The sequence below is a fragment of the Alexandromys fortis genome, unplaced genomic scaffold (genome assembly GCF_014885135.2).
Source record: "Alexandromys fortis isolate MF-2015 unplaced genomic scaffold, M_Fortis_MF-2015_v1.1 scaffold_97, whole genome shotgun sequence".
Lineage (NCBI taxonomy): Eukaryota > Metazoa > Chordata > Mammalia > Rodentia > Cricetidae > Alexandromys > Alexandromys fortis.
In genome coordinates, this window is record NW_026067981.1 from 5474320 (window position 1) to 5496517 (window position 22198).

The window sequence follows — 22198 nt, forward strand, 5'->3', positions numbered from 1 at the left end:
CCTAGAGGCCCACTAACAGATGAACAGACAAAAAGCACATGGGGTGGATACACCATTGTGGCGCCTGCACCCTCTGGAACCGTGATCGGGCAAGGGTCTGGGGAATAAAAAAAGAGAGACATGGATCACTCTTGAAACAACAATGCCAGTTTTGCTGCAGCCAGCGCAGCCTGGATGCCAAGACTGGGGGTGGGGTGGGGAGTGGGGGGTGGGGGGTGCCGGGATTGAGACACTGGAGGCTTCTTTTCAGGTGGAAGAACAGCAATCTACTCCTTCTGTGAAGACCCACTGGCCAGAAAGAACACAAACATCCTTGTCAATTACAGACCACAAGGAAGTTCCGCTGTCCAGGGCGAGTGAGGGCAGCTGGATCACAACAAGTTTTATTGTGTTCCAGGGCAGCTTATATAGGGCTCTACTTGACTAATGGCCACACCCTAGCTCTCGAGATTTTTCAATTGCAAACCTGCCAGAAATCACTCCCCTGGCATCAGGAACTCATGAAGGTCTCATGCCCAGAGCAGCTGCAAGCACAGGAAAACAAGCTGTTTATTCCAGCAGACAAGGGGGTCATAGAAAATTCAGGGTCTGAGGCTCGGCAGTCCCCAACAGCTCCCCGTTTTTTATATAATCAACCTGTCCGGCTAGGGTATCAACAGTGCTAGCCACAGCTACCATCTGGCTGATGGCAATTCCAGCTGCTGCGGTGAGGGTCGCAGCGATGACAACAGCGGCCACTATAGCCGCGGTGATCTGAAGTCTCGGCGGGATGGCTTGGCACCAGCTGATCCACTGGGATAGGTACCAAGCCTGGAACCCGGACAACAGCGGCAGTCATCTCATTAGCCCAAGAGTTGCTTAAATGACATGAAATTTGAGAGCAGTTAAGGGCAGAATCATTCAAGGTATGATTAGTTACAGGCAGCAGCATGAGAAGTCTTATTTTGGCTCTGGTTTAACTGCCAGGTATCCATTCCATTTTGCTGTGCCATTAAACAAGGAAGAATCGTGCACAGCCACGGGTCTGAAAACACAAACTGCCAGACAAGTTCCACACACCAGTAACATTATTGAGTCCCCAATTAATGGGAATGGCTGGCTGTCCAGTAGCCCAATCAATGGAAAGAAAGTACGTCATATGGGACTATTCAGGCCCACGGCATCAGCACCGGTGGATTCCTGACCAGGGCCCATTGTACCTGTTGGCCGGGGCTGATGGTACAAGCCCAACGGCCTCCCCAAGCTGCTCCCTGACCCCACAACCTTCAGTAAACAATCATTTAGGGAATTTGGGCGTAGTTATCTCCAAACTGCTGATTTTTATTGAGCAAAGTAATTTTTGGGGGTGCTCAAGGCAACCTTTTGGAGGGCTTGGTCCATAACATTCCTAGACTACTCAAACCTTAATGTCATGATACATTTATTCTGGTTTTTCGTAGCAGCCCATACAATAAAATGTCTCTTCTGTGTACATTTCATTTTTACGTGGCTTACTTTTCTTTATTCCTATTACTTTTTTCTGTAAACTTACTGTCTCTTTAAAGTCTTTGTTCAATTCTGGTACCCTGTTTTTTTCAGTAGTACCTGCAATTCCTTCATGAGAGAGGACTTGGAAGAATCCGTTCCCATCCTTACAATTCACCCTCACCTTCTCTTTGTTACTTACCTGCTGACCAGTCTTCCGGAGAGTGTCCCTCAGTGTCCCTAGTTCCCCATCCCAGCAGAGTCTCCACCTGTGGCACCTGCACCACCTGAGACTGCAGTCGGGCAAGGGTCTGGGGAGTAAAAAAACCACAGAGACATGGGTCACTCTTGAAGGAAGAATGCCAATTTTATTGTGTTCCAGGGCAGCTTATGTAGGGCTCTACTTGACTAATGGCCAAACCCAGGATTTTTCAGTTGCAAGCCCGCCAGAAACCACTCCCCTGCCATCAGGAACTCATGAAGGTCTCATGCCCAGAGCAGCTGCAAGCACAGGAAAACAAGCTGTTTACTCCGAAAGACAAGGGGTCATAGAAAATTCAGGGTCTGAGTGTCTGCAGTCTGCAACACACCATGGAGTAATAAAGAACAAAATTATTGTCATTTGCAAAGACAAGTGAATGACACTAGAGATCAGCATTTTAAGCGAATAAACCAGACTAAGACAACTGTCACATGTCTTTTTTTTTTTTTTTTTTTCAAGACAGGGGTTCTCTGTGGTTTTGGAGCCTGTCCTGAAACTAGCTCTGCAGACCAGGCTGGTCTCGAACTCACAGAGATCTGCCTGCCTCTGCCTCCCGTGCTGGGATTAAAGGCGTGCGCCACCACTGCCCAGCTGTCACATGTCTTTGATTGTATATCCAATCTAGATTATATATATATGCATATATATATCACATATAAATCATGAAACTACAAGTGGGACTACGGAGGACTGGGGTGGAAGAGGACAGGAACATCAATCATAGGGAAGAATTTGAGCAAAGTATATACTATATATCAATAACAATACCATAACAAAGCCTATCACTTTGTAGAATGCCTATACACATTTTTTTCTGCAAAAAATAGATGCACAAGCCAGGTGGTGGTGATGCATGACTTTAATTCCAGCACTTGGGAGGCAGGTGGATCTCAGTGAGTTCGAGGCCAGCCTCGACTACAAAGCAAGTTCCAGGACAGCCAGGACTGTTACACAGAGAAACCCTGTCTCAAAAAACCAAAAGGAAAAGGAAAAATTAATGAGAACCCCCCCCAGCTCCTTTATGCAATAAAAGAACTTGGCAAGAAGGCAGCAACTTTGGAATAGAGCAGGTACACAGCAAACACTGAATCTGTGGCTGACCTGGGTCTAGAACTGTAAGGAATCGATTTCTGTTTTTTATTACTTAGGAAGCTGAAGGCATTTCCTTATAACACCTAGATAGACGATAAGACAACATGGCTAGGGAGCTTTAGCTATTAAAATTATTTATGGTCATAAAATTATTTATGAAAGTAGTTTAATTTTTTCTTTAAAAAAAACCCCATACTTTTACATTAAGGCATAAACCTGTAATCTGGGAGGTTGCGGCAGGAAAATCATTGAGTTGGATGCCAGCTTGAGCTACAGAGGGAGCATGAGACCTGGATAGTGAAATCCCGTTTCAAAAAACTAAAAATGTATGAGTTAATTACAGCAAAACAAAAAGAAAATAAACAAAAATCCATATATGTGGTTAAGGGCTGGGCCTCTAACTCTGGCACAGCATTTGTCTAATGTGAAGAAGGCCGTGTGGGTGGTTGTACATGTGAGTTATCAACACCAAGAAATAATCACACTTTAATTGTTTTACTACAGTGACCATGAAATTTATTTTTTAAGCAACTGATTTTGAGATACTATAGACATAGAAGTTACACTAAGTATTTGCTTAACTTCTGAAATTTTGTTTTTAGCCAACTATATAATAACACCTATAGATTTAGAATACTAAAGTTCTTCCTGGTTCTAGAATAAACACTGAGATGACCAATTATGGATATATCTAACACAGATAAAGGGAATGAAATAATTCCTGCTTGCTCAGCTAACACATGTTGTAAATGTTTCTGGGAGCTGCCTGCACTATCTAGGTTATTATCAGCTCTAAGATCAAATTCCAAAGTGCATTTTCTTTGAAAAAAAAAAAAAAACCAAAAACCAGGACAGCCTGATCAACCATGGAGGTTGATTAAGGTCTTTACTTAAATTGTTTTGGTTTATTTACGTATTTTTTGAGACAGGGTCTTACTTTGAAGATGCGGCTACCCTGGAACTCAGTATTAGACCAGGCTGGCTTCCAAATCCCAGAGATTCACCTGCCTCTGCCTCCCAAGTGTGTGTGTGTTGCTCGTATAATAACAGTTACAGTGTTTCCAGCTTCTGTACCAATACCATACATCCCATCCAACGCCATGTGAGCATTAGGCATTTAACCTATCATTCAAAACTACTGAAAATAAAAAGACCATCCTCTCAAGTTAGAAAGCTCTAACCGATCTGAGGGGACAGGTCACTAGAGTGGTGGGTTCAGGGTCTGTAACAGCTCTGGTTTCAGTTACTGTTTGTTTGCCCATTCAACACATATTCATGAAGGACCTGATCCAAGTGATAGGCTGTGTGGGAACCTACTAGGTCCTGAATAAGAAAGTTATATTTTATATGTGAAGAAAGCGAGGGCACTCACACTTAACACGGAGTTCAGTATGTAAACTGCTTTAAGAAAAAGGCCTATGGAAATGCTCTGGAAGAGGATTTGTGAGAATCTTTTTCTTCTTGCTGTATTTCTTTGTGAAGAGCTTTCGGGTTTATGGAAGGAGTAACAAGAGTGGTAGTCATTAACCTTTAGGGAATAAAAGCATGCGTGGCCAGGTGCTGGTGGCGCACCACTTTAATCTCAGCACTCGGGAGGCAGAGGCAGGTGGATCGCCTCTGTGAGTTCGAGGGCCAACCTGGTTTACAAAGTGAGTTCCAGGACAGCCAGGACTGTTTGTTACACAGAGAAAGCCTGTCTTGAAAAACAAAAACAAAACAAAACAACCCCCCCCCCCAAAAAGTGTATGTGTGTAAGAGTGTAACTAATTGAGCCCTAATGTAACTCAGTTGAGCCCTAGCAATACAGAGCCTGACACCAGGATGCTTGGGGATTAGGGTTAAGAATGGCCTTAGATGACAAGGTGGATTCTCAAAGACTTTCTCCTTGGAAGGCCTGGAGATGGGAAGGTGATCAAGTTATATTCTTCTTTATCTCTTCCTTTAACTATGCTGGCTGGGCCCAAGATACTCCCCTAGCCACGGCCCCTCGTGCTCTTCCGGGCATTCCTTGCTCACCCAATGCCCGCCCACTCATGGCCCCCCCGAGGCCCCGCCCCCTCGCGGTCCAAACTCGCCCAGTGTCGCCTCCTTCCAAAGGTCCCGCCCCTTCGCAACCCCGCCTCTCGCCGGCCCCGCCCCTCCGCTCCGCCCTCCCCGCGCGTGGTCTAATGGGGCTTTTCTCCCAGCTGCGCTGCGCACTCGACGGATGTTTCTCCGTGCGGTAGGCTCTGGGCTGACGTTGCTCTTCCGCACTCCCGGGCTTGCAGCGGTTGCGGCCATGAGCACTGGCACCTTCGTCCAGTTGGAGCCGCTCAACTACCGCGGCGGGGCCCGTGTGGAGCCCGTGGACAGCAGCGGCACGGAGAAGGCCTTCGAGCCGGCCACCGGTAACCGGGCTGGGCGCGGGTGGAGTGGGCTCTCCTTGGCCCTGTGCACTGGGTCCGCTGCCCCTTGTCTTCCTTCCGAGCACTCCGCAAAGGGTTGCTGGACTTGCACGGCTGCAGTGTGGAGCAGAGTGCTGCAGAGGCTCGTGGGATAGTGGGAGCTGGGGCAAATGACACCTGTGTTAAATGTTTGCAGCAGTTCTTACTGAATGGTTGGTAAAGCCCACTGAGAGCAGTCCAGGGTTCTAGGGTTCTCAGATCTCCTCTGCTGCTGAGTTGTCTCCTCTATTACACACACACACACACACACACACACACATTCTTAAGTTACCCAGTAGTACTTAGGAGAGTTTGTTTTATTTTTTTTTATTTTTTATTTTTTATTTTTTTTTTGGTTTTTCGAGACAGGGTTTCTCTGTGGTTTTGGAGCCTGTCCTGGAACTAGCTCTTGTAGACCAGGCTGGTCTCGAACTCAGAGATCCACCTGCCTCTGTCTCCCGGGTGCTGGGATTAAAGGCGTGCGCCACCACCGCCCGGCTGTTTTGTTTATTTTTAATTTTTTTCTTTTTGTTTTTTTGAGACAGGGTTTCTCAGTAGCTATGGAGCCAGTCCTGGAACTCTGTAGACCAGGCTGGCTTCGAACTCAGAGAGAACTGCCAGCCTCTGCCTCCCGAGTGCTGGGATTAAAGTCGTGTGCCACCATACTTGGCTTGTTTTTATTTTTAAAATGATACGTGTTGAGTGTTTTGCCTGCATGTGTGTTGTTTACTACTTGGAACTTTATTGGACTCAAAAGGGATTCCTGGTCACAAAATTAAGAACGAAATGAGATCATGGTCACAGGGATTCCTCCAAAGAAGGCTGATAGAAGCAATTTCAAATGTGTTTTGTAACCGCTTGAGATAAAACGGACTTTCTGCTTCTCTCTAGGCCGAGTGATAGCTACTTTACAGTGTTCAGGAGAAAGAGAAGTAAATTTGGCTGTTAAAAGCGCAAGGGATGCCTTTGAAATCTGGAGAAGGAAATCTGGCATGGAGCGGGGCCAAGTCCTTTTAGAGGCTGCCCGGATGATAAAGGTGTGTATCAATCCTTTCCTTTTGAGCCAGCTCCACTCGCACTGCTCTGAGGGTGGTCACAGTTAACATCGATGCAGCTTCAGGTTTGGAAAGCTCGTGTGAAATGGAAAAACATTCATTCCCCGTGCTCACCTTGGTATGTGAAGCACACGTCCACTGAGGGCTCCCTGGGACCTTAATTGCTTGGGAAGAGTCCAGATTCAGAGATACAAAACAAACAAACAAACAAACAAAACAAAAAACTTATCAGAAACTTAGAAGATTCAGAGTGATGTACATCAGAACGTGAATTCTGTCTTTGGTGGGAATGTCGGGATTCCTTTTCTTCCCTTCTTTTGTCATAAGTATGCTGTGAGAAACCTTGAAGGGTCTGAGAGTTAACCTGCTTGCAAGAATGTGTGTTTATATGTATAATCAAATATCTGTATGCATACTTCTCAGTGATATCAGTGCACACATATATTCTGATAGAACGTACGGAGCTTTGGAGATCAGAGAAAAAGCCTTCTTACAGCACACTGTAGCGGCTTGTAGGTGTAGGGGGAATTAGGGTATCAGAAGACTTCCTGCGTCTTCTCCTATTCTGGGGAGGTATTGAGATTAATTGCTCATCATACAAGTCTCTGGGACTGAGAGGGAAGAGCCACTGTGGTTATTATTACCCTGGAGATAAACAGATGGCTCTAGGAGCAAGCAATTATAGCTCCAAAGGTCTCTAGGGGGCATGCAGTCTCTTCCAAGGTCTTTGTCCTTCAGTTAGCATGCCTGTGTTCTGTGCTCAGATAGCCTGGGCCATGTAGAAATGTCAGAATATATGCTCACATACATGTTCTCATTCACCCACACGCACATACTCGTTCTTAAAACTTCCACTTTGTAACTTACACTGACGTGGTCTCCATCTTTGCCCTCTGATGACCTGGAAGGAGGACAGCAGGTGTTTGTCTCCAGTTCAGCACCGTTATTCTGCCGAGGTTCCTCACAAGTGCCAGCCTTTTCTAGGCTTGGAACTTGAGTGACACATTTCTTCTTAAGCACTGGCCATGTTGAAACATCATAATGTGAATTAAATCTCCTCTTCTGTTTTACCCAAAGGAACGAAAGGATGAGATTGCCATCATGGAGACAATCAACAATGGGAAGTCCATATTTGAGGCCCGCCTGGATATTGACACTTCGTGGCAGTGCCTGGAATACTATGCAGGCCTGGCTGCATCCATGGCAGGTGAGCCCTGGCGTGGCCTCAGGTGACCATCTGATCAGCGGGCAGAAGAGCAGAGCCTGGTGGTGAAGGGCAAAGTCTTAAGTTGATTGTTATCTACTTGGGTGGCTTATGTTAGTTTATCATTCCTTAGCTAAAGTGGAGATAGTAACAATTTCTTGGATTGTTCTAAGGATTCAATGAGATAATACACGAAAGCATCCAGTATTACAACCTGAACTGTAGACCAAATGGTTTGAAGCACTAGTTTGTAAGAGTCTGCACGATGCTTACCATTGTTATCCAGTTCAGGCCAGGAATGTAGCTCAGTTGGAGTGCTTGCCTAGTGTGCGTGGAGCCCTGGGTCCAGTTCCAAATATTTCATACTCCTGAGTGTGGTGATAGCCACTATCCACTTGTAATCCTAGTACCTAGGAGGGGGACGCAGGAGGATCAGAAGGTTAAGGGCATCCTCAGCTACGTAGTGAGTTTGAGGTAAATGAAACATACCTCAAACAAATGTTTACAGCAGTTCATACTGGATGGGTGGTAGAGCCCACCTGAGCCACACGTGGTAAGTGAGCTAGTGCTCTTCAAGGCTGAGCCATCTCTCCAGTCCCCACAGAAGAGTCTTTGAGAGTTAACTAGGATGATCTCGTGCTCGTGAAATTGTGGGGAGCATAGACTTGCAGCATTTCTTATTCTGTTTTACCCCTAGGAGAGCATGTCCAACTCCCAAATGGGTCCTTCGGCTACACCAGAAGAGAGCCACTTGGGGTGTGTGTGGGCATAGGAGCATGGAACTACCCCTTCCAGATTGCCTGTTGGAAGTCTGCTCCTGCTTTGGCATGTGGTAAGAATGAGTCACTCCTCCACAGTGAGCCTTCCGCCCCGCACTCAGACAGCAAGAGCTGCCTTGGGGCAGTCAGTCTCAGAGGATGTGGGTCTATTCCTGCCTTGCCTTGCACCTGAAGGAATTGAGGTTGCACACACAGGTCATGTCTTGGGGTTTCTATTTTGCATCTGTCCAGTTTGTTTCTGATGTAGGAACTGGCTGTATATTCTAGGCTATCCTTTTTTGGGAGTGGGGGGGGGAGGTGGTTTTTGAGACAGGGTTTCTCTGTGTAGCCTTGGGTGTCCTGGAACTCACTCTGTAGACCAGGCTGGCCTCAAGCTCATAGAGATCTGTGAGCCTCTGTCTTCCGAGTGCTGGGATTAAAGGTGTTTCCACCACCACCTGGCTAGGCTGTCCTTTTGATTCAGCCTTCTAGTGTTGGAATGAAAGGAAAGTTTTTGGTCTTCAGTTAACTTGTATGAGACTGATTATCCCTACTTCACATCGAAGTTGCAAGCTTTAAATAGGATTACCCCTGTCCAAAGACCTTGATAACATGAGAACCCAAGGTGGGGAAACAAGGTATGTCCTTTTTTAAAAAATAATTTTAGGTTTATTGGTTTTTTTATGTATGAGTGTTTGCCTGCATATCTGTATCGATAGATAGATAGATAAGATAGATAGATAGATAGATAGATAGATAGATAGATAGATAGATAGATGGATGGATGGATGGTATATAGTATACCATGTGTACCACTAGTATTTGCAGAGACCAGAAGGTGCTAGATTCCCTGGATCTGGAGTTACAGCTGGTTCTAAGCCATCTTTTGTCTACTGGAAACTGATCTTAGACTCTGCCAGAGCAACAAGTGCTCTTAACCAATGGGTCATTGTTTCAGTCTCAGATGTTTCTAGAATTAATGACATTGTTGGTGAATTTAGAGGACCAGGAACCAGTTGGAATCATCTAGTCTTGTCTGAGAGGAGCATTTGCTTTTCTACAGGTAACGCCATGATCTTTAAGCCTTCTCCCTTCACACCCGTGTCTGCTTTGCTGCTGGCTGAGATCTATACCAAAGCGGGCGCGCCTCCTGGCCTCTTCAATGTGGTGCAAGGTGGGGCTGCCACAGGCCAGTTTCTGTGTCAGCATCGCAATGTGGCCAAAGTCTCCTTCACTGGAAGCGTGCCTACTGGCATGAAGGTACAGACGACACCAGTTTTGTTCGACACAAATGGCTAAGTCTGGCAAAGCTAGTCCTGCCCACTGCGTATTTTGCAGATTTTGAGTTTATGTTGGGAATGGGTCAGGAGATTTTACTCTTTCTGTGCACGTGATGGGGGAAAGAGGGCATGTGTGGGTGGTTTGTGGTAGGCCAGGTTGGGTAGAAATTCTCTCTTGCTTCAGGAGACGATGTGTGTGAGGGATTGGGGCCTGGGCTGCACTGTGCTCTGTTGGTGAGTTAACTGTATTATATAGAAGAAGAATATTTTCAGGTTACTTCAGGTTTGTTACTTTGACCTGGATTTATGTTCCCAGTTTTAAATAACCCTAAACGTAAGAATGCAAAAAGAATTCCTGGCTGCAAGAATCCTATGAATTGTCAGTATGTTTTAAATGAACTCTTGTTTCAGGGTGTTATGTGACATTCTGTAAATTCTTAGAAGGTTTTGCCAAAGAATATTCTAAGTGTACGAAGAGCCCAGTGTACGTGAGAACAGGTTCTGGCCCCTTTCAGACAAAGATAACCTGGTAGGTTCAGTTGAGGTGACCTAGCATGCAGACTAACTTAGGCTAAACTTCCGGGTGTCTTGTTTGGTTCTGTAGATCATGGAGATGTCCTCTAAAGGAATCAAACCTGTAACCTTGGAGCTTGGAGGCAAATCTCCTCTGATCATCTTCTCAGACTGTGACCTGGAGAATGCTGTGAAGGGGGCATTGGTGGCCAACTTCCTCTCACAAGGCCAGGTATGAACTCTTCCTGGGAGGGCTGGGAAGAAATCCCTGCCTCTCCCCCTGGTAGCATGCTGACATTCTAGACACACTGAGAATTACAGGGTAGTTGTGAACAAATAGTACCAAGAGTTCCTGTATATCTCTGAACCAGATCCCTCTAATACTGTGGTCTTTGGCCTTCTTAAGGCTGCAACCCATTAATACAGTTCCTTCTGTTGTGGTGGCCCACAACTGTAAGATTTTCATTGTTACTTTGTAGCTATAATTTTTGCTACTGTTATGAATCACAATGTAAATATTTTTGGAGATAGAGGTGACCCACAGGTTGAGAAGTGCTGCAGAATCTAACCTGTTTGCTTCACCATTCTTCCAGTCTGTGTATATACATCATACAGAACCAATGTCCTCCTGAACTATCTGAGAGAAAGTTATAGACACGAGGTCCCTAACTATCAAATACTGTAGCACAGCCCTCAAAACCACATTCTTTTACATAAGCACAGTGTAATTAGTACTCTATGAGTGTTAATTTATTGGCTTTAATCCTGGTACTCTGGAGGCAGGGACAGGCAAATCTCTTTGAGTTCAGGGCAATGTGGTCTACAGAGCTAGTTTTAGGACAGCTAGGGCTCTTGCATAGAGAAACCCTGTCTTCAAAAAAGAAAAGAAAAACAAAACCAAGTGTCTCACATACACACAGACATACATTCCCTAGCCCTGGTCTGAGAATTATGAGTGACATGGACACAGTAGGAGTCAAGAGCCCGACACTGAGATCTTGGTAGGATTTTTTTTCCTCTTGGCAGTACTGGGGGTTAAACTCGGGATCTCAAACTTGGCAGGTAAGCGTTCTACCACTGAGCTACATCCCCAGCCCTAAAGCTTGGTTTCTAGGTCTCACTTTGCACTTACTAAAACCAGGGCTGCCTAGACAGATGGCCAATTCCAGAGTTCAGGTGGAAAAAGAATGAGATGGGTCTAGAATACCTCAACTGCCAGAAATCAAAGAAGTTACTCAGGTCAGAGAGTTAAAACCAGGCATGTGACCCCAGCACTTGGGAAGCTGGGAAGTCAAGGACAGTGTGGGCTATACAGAGACCTTCTCTCAAAACAGTTCACAATGGAAACAATGCTAATTACTCCAATTATTCCAGATTGTACCCATTGTTTAGTTTGATACATGTACCAAATGATCACACTATACCACATAAACATGTACAGTTTAGAGAAATCATAACAAAGGCTGGAGAGATGGCTCACCTGTGGGTTTTTGTTGTTGTTTTGAGACAGGGTTTCTTATGTATAGCCCTTGCTGTCCTGGAACTCTTTGTAGACCAGGCTTGCCTCTTAAGTCAGAGATTCTCCTGCCTCTGCCTCTCAAGTACTGGACTAAAGTGTGTGCCACCGCTACTTAGCCTTTTTTTGTACAGGCCGAATGCTGTGTTTAGAAGTTACATAGGTCTGGACTATTGCCCCTGCGTCCACATGACGATCCAGTGTTTCAGATGCCTCTGTTGTAGTTTCCTCTGAGTTCTGCATCCAGAACAATCCAAGGCTGCTGGCTGAGACGATCCAGGAGGAAATGCTCTGGGATAATGCTCTTGTACACTGTAAAGAAGTATAGGTGGGGTGACCAGGCTAAGAGAATTCTGGGAAGAGGAAAGACAGAGAGGTAGTCACAAGCCAGACACAGAGGAAGTAAGATGAGAATGCCTTATTGTGAAAAGGTACCAAGTCACATGGCTGAACATAGATAAGAATTATGGGTTATTTTGAATTGTAAGAGGTAGTTTAATAATAAGCCTGAGCCAGTAGAACATACAGTGTATAATTAATGTAAGCCTCTGTGTCTTTATTTGGATCTGAATGGCTGTGGGACTGGGTAAGACAAGAAACTTCTGTTTATATACTATGGTTACAATGTTCATTTAGAATAGCAGGTTCTTTGGTTTCTGTTTGTGTTTCATTTGAGGTGTCTTTTCCTTTGTTTTTTAAGGATTTTTAAAATCTGTTTTGATCAGGCAAGACATGATCATAGTTTCGAATATCAGAATTTTTTTTAAAGAACCCCACTCAGAACTGGAACTTCTCATTCCTTCTACTTATTCACATCCCTTCTTCCTGTTCTCACTCATTTCCCGTTCTGCTCTTTGAACAAAATGACCAGATATTTGTATATTTTTATTTCTTCTACTTACTTTGTATCAAGCTAGAAGCACCATTTTTCCCCACTTACTATATCCTGGAAATCATGCCATTTAACTTCATAGGGATATTCTATTTCTGGGACTTTGTTCTCTGTTCTACTGTATGTGTGTTTGGTATTTGAACAGTATTCATGTTCATTCCTGTAAGAATGAGTAAGTTGTAATTATTTAGTTTTAGAGATAATACTAACTGAAATGTTCAGTTTTGAAAATTAGGCTCAAGACTAATTTTTAAATTAGCTTAAATTTTTTTTTAAATTTTTAAAATTTAAAAAAGCTCTTAACCTGTTTTATTTTTGACCCACCCTCACCTCCCACTCCTCAGAAACAACCAGAGTGAGCAGCCAGTACTGCAGAGGGGTAAGAGAGGGCTCTGATCCTGTGGGCCATCAATGGTCTTGAGACAATTTCAGCAGAGTAAGGATTAACTTTTCTATTAAAGGGCAGATTATGCCTGTGAGACGAGTGTCCACAATCATATAACTGATTTTTCCTAATTACTTTGGGAAGTTTTTAGAAATGAAAATATTCTTTAAAAGATGTGTTACGGGGCTGGAGAGATGACTCAGCAGTGAATAGCATTGACTGCTCTTATAGAGGACCTGGGTTTGATTCCTAGCACCCACATGGTGGCTCAGAATCATCTGTGACTCCAGGTCCAGGAAATCCAGTGCCCTCTTCTGGCCTCCACAGGTACCAGGCACACACGGCACACAGACCGACATGCAGGCAAATCATCAGTATACATAAAATAAAACACTAAAAGAATGGGTCATGACCCATGAAAAGTTTTTACATGTTTTTTTCCTCAATTTTTTTTTCATTTCCCACACAAATTGATGTCTTCTGTCTTTTAGGTTTGCTGTAATGGCACTAGAGTGTTTGTGCAACAGGAAATTATTGACAAATTTACAGAAGAGGTCGTGAAGCAGACTCAAAACATAAGAATTGGGGACCCCCTTCTGGAAGATACGAGGATGGGCCCACTCATCAATGGTCCACATCTGGAGCGGGTCCTTGGGTTTATAAAGTCAGCCAAGGAGGAGGTGAGAAATGAACGGGAGCTGGGACGGGGCAGGTTACGTCATGGCTCCTTGCCCCATGCCCTTTTTTGCATTTACATTGGTGGTTAGTATCCATGAGTGCTCTGCCTTGGGAGGGTAAATGCCGTGTGCCTTTGCTCGGGCTACCTTTGTCCTTGTGGGAACACATATGGGGTTGTGTGTTCAATACAGAAGATGCCTGCCTTTTCTTTTTCACTTAGGGTGCTACTGTGCTATATGGTGGAGAGCTGTATGAACCAACGGATCCTAAATTAAAATATGGATATTACATGACACCTTGCATTTTAAGTATGTCTTCTTATTTGCTTTTAAATGACTTGAATTAAATAGTAGATAGTTAGAAATGAACATTTATGAACTATGTAATGTCATAGAGTAAGAGTTGGCAAATTAAATGATTCCACTATCCAGGTTTAAGAAGTAGAACTACTTTATTACTTTTGAAGCCCCGTAGGTACCTCTAAGCTAGGACAATCGTGTCTATTGGTTTATGTACTGGGTACATACAGCCATATGTACTGGAGACATTTGCTCTTGGAACAAGCTTTAAAAAAATAAACAACCTACCCATACATGTTTGATTTTAAAAAAAAAAAAGTATTGAGGGCTGGAGAGATGGCTCAGTAGTTAAGAGCATTGCCTCGTCTTCCAAAGGTCCTGAGTTCAATTCCTAGCAACCACATGGTGGCTCACAACCATCTGTAATGAGGTCTGAGGTCTGGTGCCCTCTTCTGGCCTGCAGACATACACACAGAATATTGTATACATAGTAAATAAATAAATAAATAAAAAAAAAGTAACTCCTCAGTAATGTAAAGTATGCTTTTCCTTTGAACCGTAACATATCAATATAACAGAATCAATTTTTCAGGTGTAAGTTTAGTAAGTTTTATTACATCTTTTCACTCTTCAAACTCTAGTTTGGACAGTCAAGTATACTTGGGCATCCTATCAAACCTGCTTGCCTCCGTGGTCTCACTGTGTATTGCTGTCTGACCTGGAACACTCTACGGCGGCCATGCTGGCTTTGAACTTAACAGAGATCTGACTCTCACTGCCTCTTGAGTGCTGGGTTAAATAAATGTGAATACTACCACACCCAGCTCAACCCTGCTTTTATTAGTCTCATTTACAGTTTTTTATTATGTATACAACATTCTGCCTCCATGTATGCCCGCACGCCAGAGGAGGGCACCAGATCTCATTACAGATGGTTGTGAGCCACCATGTGGTTGCTGGGAATTGAACTCAGGACCTTTGGAAGAGCAGCCAGTGCTCTTAACTTCCGAGCCATCTCTCCAGCCCCAGTCATTTACAGTTTTTTTGTTAGGATATTCATAAAAATATTGTTTGTTTTATAGGCTTTAAGCAGTACCTATAAATCTTACTTATATTAGCAGTTAAACTGATTCTAAACCCGTGATCCTGTTGGTAGTGGTGTTAACCTTTAGCCTAAAGAAATAGCCACTGGTATTGAAAAGCTATGAGCCTAACTCCATACCATGGATTAGGTTAGTTGTAATTGAATGAATAACAAGTAGGGCAAGCTTATATATTGTTAAGTGAAATGTATGGGTTAGATGATAAAATACGTGATGATATTCTGAATCTGTTGAAGAACCTGAAGCAAAGGAAGGAATGGAGTATACATGGTGAGACCATGTTAATGAGTTCTCCGTTTGCTAAGGTTAAGGCGCCTTTCATTACATTTTGTGTAGTTCTGAATATTACAGACTTTCCACCAAGAATATGTACTTTACAATTAGACTTTATGCAGATCGTGAAGCCAGGCAGGAGTGTGGAGGATTATAATAAAGTAGTCCCACAGTAGCTCAGAATGGAGTATAATAAAGGCCTCTTTATTTAGGGGTAGACTCACAGATCAGCAGTCCTCTGCATGAGCGGGGAACAGGAACTGAATCCAGCAGCCAAGGGGGCTACACCCGTTTCTACATCTGTTTATATAGTACATGTGGCCACGCCCAGAGTGTGCCAGTATCTTAAAGGCTATTGGCTAAAGGAGTTCCCACAGCAAAAGAAGAGGGAGCCAGCCCTTTATTTTTGTGATTCTGGAAGCTAGCTTGTGTTTTAACATATATGTGACTTAGAAAACCTGTTAAAACAGGTTTCTGCTGTCTGACTGTTAGTCTTAGAGCCTGGGGTGGCCTAGAGATGTGCATTGTAACAGACCCACAGTTCACCTTTATGCACCAGGAAGTTTAGAACTAATTTAGAGCCTCGGTCTGACTTAAAAAACATTGCTTTTAGACGCTTTATAAAAGTTCATCATTAAGCTGTGTCTAGTTTGTGTGATTATTTCCTCTTTGAATGTTTAGTTTATGGCTTTCTGCTTTCATCATTGTAAGTAATACTGTGGTTGAAGATCCTTGTAAATAAATTTGTTTAGCTCACTGGGTACTTCCTTAGGAATTCTAAAAGGTGATTTCAGAGTTATACAGGATAACTCTCTAATATGTATTACCAAGTTGCCATGCAAAAGGAAGGTCTAATTAATATTCATGGTGGTTATATCCTCTTGAAAAATTTTTCCCCTAAAGCTACGTGTTTCACTGTTTACTACAGATAATGTATAATACGAGTTTATGTTCCCCTCACTGCCATTGGTTTCATTATGAATGTTGGTAGCTAATTGCAGAGATGACATGACCTGTGTGAGAGAAGAGATCTTTGGACCAGTCATGTCCATTTTATCATTTAAAACTGAAACTGAGGTCCTGGATCGGGCCAATGATACTACGTTTGGACTAGCAGCTGGCGTCTTTACCAGGTATGTGGATCAAGACACGCACAGCATCTTCTTGGGTCTGCGATCATTCTTACTCCTCCTTACTTTGCTGTCATGAGAGCCATCAGCATCTCTGTCTGTTTCATGATGCTGAAGACCAAACTGAGCTACACCCCAGCCCTGTCTGCTTCTTTTTAATTCAGGAAATGCCAAAGCTGCCTTTTATAGTTTTCTATTAATGGCCAAAGGACTCTACATTGCTATGGAGTTTAAATTGAACTTTATTAAAAGTTCTGACTTCATTCTTTCATTGAATATTTAAGATTCTGATCTATGTAAAGCTTTGGGCTAGATATTAAAAACATTCAAATCAAGGAATTTAGAAAACTTTTAACATTATGAATACTGGACATTGTTCTTCAAATACAACATTTTTAGTGCAGTGTAGTTTTAAATATCGTGTTACCATCAATATCTTTGTACGTAAATGTTAACCACTATAATAGAGATAAAAATGATTTTGATGCAAAATTTCTTTCAAAGCAATCCGTGCCTGTAATCGCAGCAATCTGGATAATGGTAGTCATGCATGCCTATAACCTTAGCAGTCTGGTTGTGGTGGTATGTGCCTGTAACCCCAGCAGTCAGAGGCAGGTGGACCCTGAGTTAGAGACCAGCCTAGGCTACATAGTGAGACTACAGAACAAGAAAACAAACAAAAAAGAAAAAGGACTGTAAATCTCCAGGTCGTGTGCAAACTCATTAATCACTGGCCTTGGGAAGGTGGTTTTCTAAGGCTTCACTGAGAGCATTTGTGGTACCAAGGTCAAATGCTGCCTTGTGGTCAGATACCTAGGAAGGAAGGAAGGCCTGAGTGTTCCTTCCATGAAGTGCTTTGAAGCTGGTCCTCATGTGATTGCTTCCCTTTGGGTCCTGACAGAAAGATTGGGACTCTGCTTTTCTGCTTTGGAGACTGAGTGGGCTAGGTGCTCTTTGTGTGTGTGTTGGGGTACCAAGGATTAAACCTAGGACCTTGGCAATACTAAACATCCTCCACTGAGCTGTAAATCTCCAGCATCACCAGCTGATGGAGGTGGGTCTTGTATCTTATCTGTTGATTTCATTGGTTAATAATAAAGAAACTGCCTCGGCCCTCATAGGACAGAAAATTAGGTAGGAGGAGTAGACAGAGGAAAATTCTGGGAGAAAGAAGCTTAGTAAAGGAGTCGCCATGATTCTCCCGCTCCAGACAGATGCAGGTTAAGATCCTCCCTGGTAAGCCAGCTTGTGGGCTACACAGAATACTAAAAATGGGTTAGAACAATATGTAAGAGCTAGCCAATAAGAAGCTGGAATTAGCTGGGCCAGGCAATGTTTGAAAGAATACAGTTTCCGTGTAATTATTTCGGGCATAAGCTAGCCATGCGGGCGGCCGGGTGCCGGGGACGCAGTCCCGCCGCTCCTATCTCAACAGAACTTTAGTTTGAGTTAGCTCTTTGTTAAAGATGACCATGACATTGTTCTGTAGCCTAGGCAGGCCTCGAACTGACTCAAGTTGTCCTCTGGCCTCTACATATGTGCTATGGCACACACATGCCCCCCCCCATATAAAAGGCTCTAATTTCTCCATACCTGCGGCAGCCTTTATTGGCATGTTTCAGTTTCAGCCATTCTCCTGGGTGTGAGGTCATATTCCATTGTGGATTTGGTTCTCATTTTTGTGGATTTTGCTTTTGTCTGTTACTTTGAGTGTTATATTTAAGGAGGCTTTGTCGAATCTGGGACCATGGAGATATATTTCTGTACTTCTGATGGTTTTATAGTTCTCAGACCTGTGTTCTATGCAGGTGCATGCTTGTGTACCGTGTAAGGGTTCCACCTTCATCACTTTGTGTGAGTGGTGTAGTTGTTCCACGCTGCTGAGTAGTGGCACTCTTGTTGCTGCTTACTTTAGTGATTTTTTAAAAATCTGGGTCGTCTTTTGCCTGGGCGATGAAAGGGATTTAAACAGTTTGAAGAAACAAGAGTTTGGCAGGATTTCAGGGCCCTTGCAATTTACGCTCCGAGGTTTCCTGTGAAGTTAGCGTGAACTGTGAATAACCAGCGCTGTCTCTTCCCTCCCAGGGACATCCAGCGGGCTCACAGGGTGGCGGCCGAGCTTCAGGCGGGAACATGCTACATTAATAACTACAACGTCAGCCCAGTGGAGTTGCCCTTTGGTGGCTCTAAGATGTCAGGTGAGGAGGTGAATGCACAAGCCAAGCCAGCCGCTGTAGTCAGTGCTGCCACACCAGTGTTCCTCAGCCTGGGACTAGCATAGCCTGAGGAGACAGACTCAGTCCTCCCCAGCCTCACTGGAATGCAGGCCGGCATCGCCAGGAAGTTCTCCTGTGTAACAAGGCGTGTGAATGGCTGATCTGCATCTCATGGCATGTCTTGTGGGTAGCATTACCTTTTCTTTAGTGTTGGGTTGATTTCTCTGAGCATTAAACACTCCTGCAGGGGTTCCACATCAGGTATGCCCATCAGTAGGGCTTTGGGGCTTCTAAAGTCATTCCAGAAAGCTTACATTAATGGGTTTTCTCTTTGGGGCCCAAATTTATAAAGTCTCTTAATTTGCCATTTGCCACAATTCTAGCCATCATCTCTGTTCTGGATGGCACCAGAGTGTCCCCCAAACTACTGCTCATTTATTTCTGCCCCTAGATGTGTGGTCTGGTGTTTCAGGGGTTTGAGACTCAGGGACACAGCCACCACTTTGAGGTTCATTCTTTGTATTCTGGTATCTGTATTCATTTATTTCCTATACTTTTTTCATTTGAACGAAAAATTGATTTGAACACAGTTTCAGAGTCCAACCCATAGTCTTTGGCCACCTTAATATTATGAGCACTGAAGTGATGGTGGGTGTCGAGTCTTACCTGATACTCGGCGTTATCCTTTCGCTCCTCAGTGACATCCCACCGGTCCTCCTCATGCCAGTGTGGTACACGAAGAAGCTGAACACGTGCATGATGCAAGTAGAAGTCAAGGTGCTATTTCATTAATAGCTAACTTGTAGGATAGGGCTTAGGCCTGAGGGTTTTCCTTCCTTTTGAGTGGCACGACAGTGGACAGTGTGATGAGAGAGACGGCTACATCTGCAGAGTGCCTGTCCTCAGGCTTAGCAACCACGGTTTGGACCAGGATACAGCACGAAGCCCAAGCACGGGTGCTGTCTTTTTTACACATTATTCATTAGGCAGTGCTTGAGGATACTAAGTAATCAAGGAACTGGAAGTCTGCTCTTTGCACATTTCAAAGATTGATAAACCTTGTTAGTCAAGTTTTAAATGAACACTGCTTTCCAGGGCTGTCAGGCTGCTTTAGAGGCTGCTTTTAGCGAGCTGCTTTGCTGTTTTTTTTTTTTTTTTTTTTCAGGGCTGGGGTGGGAAGGGAGAACACAGTCTCCTGTATCTAGAGCTTATGGTTCGTGGAGCAGACTTGAACAGGCCCTTGTCTGTGTACAGTGGGATTACAGACGGGTGATACCCTGCCCAGGATGTGTGCTGCTGGGGACGGAACCCAGGGCTTTGTGCTTGGTAGGCTGTAGCGCCTGACTTTTAACATGTTTCCTTAAAGAGGCTGCACATTTTTCAGATGTTCACCCAGAGCCACAGGCACCTGAAATCAGGACTCGTGCTGTGAAACTAGGCTGTGCTACTTCCCTGTCCTAACACTCGCTGGCCCCAGCTCCACAAAAGTACCTGGTTTGAGAATGGGCTTCCCACCCGGACCAGCGGAGCGTGCATTTGGAGTAGTGTGTGACTTGAAACCACTGTAGTGACCAGCTCACCCTGACCCCGTCTTGTCTTTTCAGGATTTGGCAGAGAGAATGGCCGTGTGACGATTGAGTACTATACACAGCTGAAGACGGTGTATGTGGAGATGGGCGAAGTGGAGTCACCTTTTTGAAAACCTGTGAATCCCGTTCACGTGGCCAGGCTGTGGACCGAGCTGGCTGCCTTGACAGCAGTGTAACTGAATAGTCTCTTACATGCAGACTTTGGGTTCGGGTCAGTATTGTCCTCCATCTTGCAGTTACCCTTCCCAATTGAAAATGTGCGCAAATGCCTTTCGGATACCACCCAGGGGACTTGTTCTTCCCGCGAGTCCCTGCGAGGTCTGGACACCCCAGCAGTACACCACGCAAAAGGCAGGCCCCAGCTCTGCTCACACGTCTGTCCCACCAACAATGGCAACTTTCTAGTCTGCTCTAAAGATGCCTTCCTTCTTGGGTTCCTGGTGAATCAGTAGACATATTTTCTTTGTTCATTGACAGTTAAAATTTTTTTGGGGGTGCTCACAACCATCTATAATGAGTGAGATCTGGTGCCCTCATCTGGCCTGCAGGGATACATGCAGGCAGATGCTGTATACATAATTAATAAATAAATCCTTAAAAGAAAATTCTTAAAGCTTTTATCGGGAGCCAGAAAAGTTGTAATACTTATGGAAAAAGTGATCCATTGGCATTTAAAAAGCTACGTTCCTTTTGGCTAGCAAGACAGCTCAGTGGGTCAGGTCTTAGCACGGAAGCCTGATGATTCTGTACCCAGGTCCCACAGGAAGGCTGTGTGCCCCTCCCCTGTATCATACATGCATAGTAATAAAATCTTTTGCAAAAGCTGAGTTCTTTTGTCATTTCATTGAGAAACCTGATGAGCTGGCTAGTGAGAAAATACGTCAGCAAATACCCATCCCATCGCAGACACTTATCCCGGGTCCTTGCACAGCGGCCTGTCGTCCTACAACTGAAGAGAGTCGTTTGACTACACAAATTACTGTATGCTTCTGGGACCAGTCACAGTGTTAATCTTTTGTCTTAATTTGAATCTCATCACATCTTAAAAGACTGGACTGGACAGAGGAGAAAGTATAGGACCAGAACAGGCAAGGGAAGCTGAGGCATGATAACTTTTGGTGACCCCGTCCTTCCCTGCTGCGGCCTACCCTAAAGAGCTACCCGACCTTGTAGCTGCACTACTACAACTGAGGCCTCGCCCATGCTCCTTTCTGGGGACGAGTTAAGTAATAGTGAAGGTGGCATTTAGAGATAAGGAATGATTGTCATGGCTGGGCCTAGCTCTCTTGCCCTTGCATGGGCGAGTTAGGGCAGTTAGCACTGGAATGATTAAATCAGCCTTTCTTGGTGTTATTTTCCCTGAAATATTTATGAATCCTTGTTCTTATATAAAGACCTACTTGTCTTCCTTTTCAAGGTTGGGGGAGGGAGTTGACAGAAGAAAGCCATTAGACAGCGGCGGTGAATGAGCTCTCCGTGGTCAATAGATGACACCGTGCCCTTGCTTAGGCCGCTGCAGTGCCTTATCCCCACCGTGCACACCGTCTTCCGTCACTTTCCTCCTCTTATTTTTCTGCCAGGCTGTTCCCTCGTCACTTCAGACCATGTTTCTCAGAAATTCACCTTGCAGGCTTCTTGAAGCCACATACTAGCCAGGAAGCGGCAGCCGCTCATGCCTTTAATCCCAGTACTCGGGAGGCAGAGGCAGGCGGATCTCTGAGTTTAAGACCAGCCTGGTCTACAGAGTTAGTTCCAGGACAGCTAGGACTACACAGAAACCCCGTCTCAAAAGCCAAAAGAAGAAGAAGAAGAAAAAAACCTACAAACTAAAAATGTGTTCCGAGGTAAGGGAACCAGCACAGACCTCCTCTTCTGTCCGTGTGAATGACTATTCGTTGTCACTTGAGACTGTTCCCCTGCTAACCGTAGCCTTTCTGAACTAGGATGCGAACCGGAAGCAAGCACTGCCGCCATTGGCCGCGAACTGTGGAGTGTGTGAGCAGCTGCCGCTGAGTGTGGCCCAGGGAGCCGCCGCACCTGCTGCTGGGTAAGAGAATTGTAGATTC

General features: G+C 44.5%; 1 protein-coding gene across 1 annotated transcript; it reads left to right on the forward strand.

Annotated features, from left to right (window-relative positions):
• Nucleotides 1–4982: 4982 nt before the first annotated feature.
• Nucleotides 4983–20959, forward strand: Aldh9a1 (aldehyde dehydrogenase 9 family member A1). Its single transcript, XM_050158322.1, has 11 exons — nucleotides 4983–5205; nucleotides 6133–6278; nucleotides 7374–7503; nucleotides 8198–8332; nucleotides 9322–9518; nucleotides 10143–10283; nucleotides 13336–13524; nucleotides 13743–13830; nucleotides 16189–16330; nucleotides 18413–18525; nucleotides 20148–20959. The coding sequence occupies exons 1-11, from the start codon at nucleotides 5025–5027 to the stop codon at nucleotides 20240–20242; spliced, it is 1557 nt and encodes a 518-aa protein (XP_050014279.1). The 5' UTR covers nucleotides 4983–5024; the 3' UTR covers nucleotides 20243–20959.
• The last annotated feature ends 1239 nt before the right edge of the window (nucleotides 20960–22198 follow it).

Bases quoted from the DNA above. Each gene is read 5' to 3' on its own strand.
- Aldh9a1 (XM_050158322.1), top strand. From the start codon at position 5,025: ATGTTTCTCCGTGCGGTAGGCTCTGGGCTGACGTTGCTCTTCCGCACT. The intron at 16,331-18,412 runs GTATGTGGATCA...CTTCCCTCCCAG, and splicing joins GCAGCTGGCGTCTTTACCAG to GGACATCCAGCGGGCTCACA. The intron at 18,526-20,147 runs GTGAGGAGGTGA...TTGTCTTTTCAG, and splicing joins TGGTGGCTCTAAGATGTCAG to GATTTGGCAGAGAGAATGGC.